The sequence below is a fragment of the Solanum tuberosum genome, unplaced genomic scaffold, assembly GCF_000226075.1.
Source record: "Solanum tuberosum cultivar DM 1-3 516 R44 unplaced genomic scaffold, SolTub_3.0 scf00468, whole genome shotgun sequence".
NCBI classification, from domain to species: domain Eukaryota; kingdom Viridiplantae; phylum Streptophyta; class Magnoliopsida; order Solanales; family Solanaceae; genus Solanum; species Solanum tuberosum.
The window spans coordinates 276,587-280,381 of NW_006239401.1; the positions used below are offsets into that span (position 1 = coordinate 276,587).

A 3,795-nucleotide genomic window follows, 5' to 3' on the forward strand; every position below is an offset into this window, starting at 1 on the left:
AAAACAAAGTTAAAACGTTTGTTAAAGACTTTTGAAACCTTTAAAAACTTTGCTTTGACTTGCTCTTAACTTTTAGACTTGACTCTTAACCTCTCTTGACTTTGATCCTAACTTTCCTTGAATTGGATTATGGATTCAAGGTTCATGATCTCATATTTATGGATGATTTCATGATGTTTAGATGTACCTAAAAGTGTTGGAATCAACTAAGAAACATAGGTACATTGTTAATGAACAAGTACGAAAAGATGGGGGACGAATGGGGAGAACTGGCGTCCCTAGCGCTCTGAGAGGCGTGGAGCGCCAGCCCTCAAAATTTAGAGACTGGTCTGGGGTGCGCTGGCTGGCACGGCGCCCCAAGGGTGAAAATTCAGAAACCCTTTTGCGGCGCGCTGGCTGGCGCGACTCCCCACCCTTTTCCCCAGGTGTTTGACGACTTTTCTTGCTCGTTTTTCATCTCTAAACCCTCTAAACTTCGATGGTTCTTTCCCCAAACATTTAGAATCGACTAAACCATCCAAATACATCAGATTCTACTCAAAATCATAACTAATTATATGAATTAGGATCAAACAACTCCTCAACAATTTCCACAAATCAAGAATTCAAAGGAACTTCAACAAACCCATCAAGAATTCAATTTCTAAACTTTCAAAGACTTAATTCGCTGAAATAAAGCATGATTTGGCGTGTGGGTGAACTAACCCAACGCTATGTGATCTCACATACCTCGTAGGGATCACCCCTTGACAAAATCCACAAGCTAAACTTGAACGTTCTTGACGATTTCTTGATTTCTCTTCTCCTTTCTCCTTTTTTCTCTTTTCTCCAAGTCCTAGCGTGAACTTCAACTTTTCTAAACTGACTAAAATTTGACTTTACCCCAATTAAACTCCTAAAAACGAATTAAAACAATTGGGTAAGGAAAAAACTAAATTAACCCTTCCAAAATCCGGATTGGACTTTCCTTATTTGAACAGCCCAACTTCCAAAGGGAATATCTCACTCATACGAACTCGGAATCACGCAAACTTGGCGCTGTTCGAAATATTATTCCAAGAGTTTTCCTACAATATCTGAAAGTACATCTAACTCATCCTGAACTAGGAGTTATGGCCATTTGAAGTTGACCAAAACTCAACTTATTCTAACTTAACAAAATTTCCAGATTTTTTTATACTTTCCAAAAATGACTATTTCCTCTTTTTAATTTCTTTCTAGTTACGAGGTGTTACAATTGATCCCCAAAAAAAGATGTTAGGTATATCTAGGCATCTGCATTTCTTGAATTGTTTATCTCAGCAAAACATATGGCACTTTGTATTGGTAATTTAACCACTGATCATACATTTTTATCATTATTCTAATATATGGAAGTGCCTACTTCATGATTCTGATATTTTGTTTGCTGGTGCAGTTTGATGATCCAAATGGCCCAAAGGTCCTTCATTTTTTCCTGGAAACGGGAGTGGTTCCTTCGTGCCTGGAGTGCATGGATCTATGCGATGAACTGTCACGGAAGGTTTGCCTACTATGTAATGATTTTAGGCTTAGAAGCTATGAGTTTCTTTTATCTATGTTCTTCAGAGTGGTTTTAAGGTAATCACAGTGATGTATTTTAGTTTTATTGTTATTCATCAGAAGAATGTATCTGTATTACCTGAATAAACACGTATTTTGAATGAAAAATTGGAATACGGGAATAAAGTCCAATAGTTTATGGGACTAAGCCAAATTTTAATAAGAGACATTTAAAATATAAAGAAGTAAACATAGGAATAAGTCAACAACATTCAATATCTATTGTATATACATAAAGCATAATTTTGATCTTATACATACAGTGTAATTATCTGGCGAATGGTGTTTGATGACCTTCCTTCTTCTCCCCTGACTCTGTCCTGCATGCATTTAAGCCACATATGTGATATGTTTGTAACTCCTGATTTTCCATTCTGTTTTATAAATAGTGTTTCTGAATGACTTTTCTGGTTTATGGTGATATGTTGTTTCTTGGATCATATGAAATGAATGTTGTACATCCACACAGGTTGCAACTCTCATAGTTATGAAAATTCTGATGCAAGAGAAGGGAATGTCCTATTGTTGTGCTACGCCTGAATGCTTCTACTCGATAGTACAGGTCTTGTACCGACTGGTACAGAAAATTACTGAAAAACCTTGTTTGCTGCATCTAATGTATGTGATACAATGTTTTCTTAGTCTTTCAGAAGTATTCAAGTTCATCGGGTAAACATTCTCGTCCTTACTACTCAAGTTTTATGTATAATTGTGATTTTCTTAATAAGTAACATCTATATCTCTCTTGGATTTATTGTTTGATCAACCTTCACAATGCAGGCCATCTGAGGCATTCATACGCCAAGTTCCTCCTCAGCTATTTGACAACACCTTTAAGGACATTCTTCGTGTGAGTTCATCTGCTCTTCTTAGAAGACCTTAAATCTGCATCGTCGATATACTGTCACAACTTCATGTGTATACTTGTAAAACTTTTGTATATGTCTTTGTAGGATGACCACGAAACGGCATGGATGTTGCAGGTGCTATATTTCAATGTTTATGGACATCGATTTTCCGCTGAATGAAGACAGTGTCAACTATCAAGAATGCAATGCAGGACACAACAATTCAGGGAAAGAAGTGAACTTGTTCTGTAGGAAAAAACAACAAACCATGACCTGAGTAGCTTTTAAGTTACTTTTCAACTGTTGAAACTGATACTTTTGCTCTGTGGTGTGCTGAATTGTGCCTTTATATTCAGCTGGAATTAAGTTATAAGTACTTGTTTTCTTTAGTATACCATTTGGTGTTTGAGTGAATTGTTTTTTTGTTTTCTTTTTTTATATATTTAATTATTTTTGACAGGTAAAGGGGTTTTGGTTTTATTTTGTTAGAGTGGTTAAAGTCCCACAGTGGTTAGGAAATGGACGGTGATTTGCTATATGGACTTGGACCGTCCTTCCCTCGTAAGGTATCTGTTGGGGTTGAATTGGGTTAGGTACCATATCTTTACATGTTTCTTCTTTCTCTGGATCTGGAAAACAAATGTGTATGTGATTTAGTTTTGGTAAATTGATTTTGGGCTTTTTAAGAAAAAATAAAAAATGAAAACATTAAACATTAAGGGTATGGTGGAGTATATTTTCAAATTTTCTCACGTTCAAAAAGCTAAGCAAAGAAATAACAAGTTGACATGCGAAAATTAGTGATTATAAAATTTGACAGTGAGAGAATAATATATAAATAAACAAGTTTTATGTTTATTTTGGTGTGGCCAAGTAGCCTACATACTTAAAACTAATATTAAGAATGCGTAAAATCTATTGAGAGAATAATCTCCCTTACATAAAGCTCTTTAAGAACTGGATTGTTGATGTTATTGTGTGGTGGCATGAGAAGAAAATATTTTCTATTTGTAAAAATTCAAAACCTCTCTTCCAAGAAAGGATCAACTAAATAGGGAAGAGATTTTTTCCAACAAGAAACCTTTTCACCAAGAAAGATCTAATTATGGTAGATAATCAGTGTCACGCCCCGAGCCTACACCCTGGGCGGGACCGACACTCGGAGACCATTGCTGGCCCCAAGCGAACCCTTGGCCTGGCTTTCTTAACTCAGCGGAAACTTAATTCGACAGCACAGCTCAATGCAATGAAAGGTTATAAAACAACCAACTGATGCATAACATGCCAAAAGGTAACTCGAGTCTCAAAATAGAATATTTACATATATACATAGATGAGAGACTCAATACTAACTGACTGACTGTCT

General features: G+C 36.0%; 1 protein-coding gene across 1 annotated transcript in view; it reads left to right on the forward strand.

Annotated features, from left to right (window-relative positions):
* Window positions 1–2,796, forward strand: part of LOC102584817 (cell differentiation protein RCD1 homolog) — a 6,490-nt gene extending 3,694 nt beyond the window's left edge. Inside the window, exons 4-7 of the mRNA XM_006364109.2 lie at window positions 1,418–1,522; window positions 2,051–2,250; window positions 2,362–2,431; window positions 2,535–2,796. Of these exons, the coding sequence (XP_006364171.1) occupies window positions 1,418–1,522; window positions 2,051–2,250; window positions 2,362–2,431; window positions 2,535–2,609 (450 nt within the window). The 3' untranslated portion in view covers window positions 2,610–2,796. The remainder of the gene's footprint in view (window positions 1–1,417; window positions 1,523–2,050; window positions 2,251–2,361; window positions 2,432–2,534) is intronic.
* Window positions 2,797–3,795: the final 999 nt, after the last annotated feature.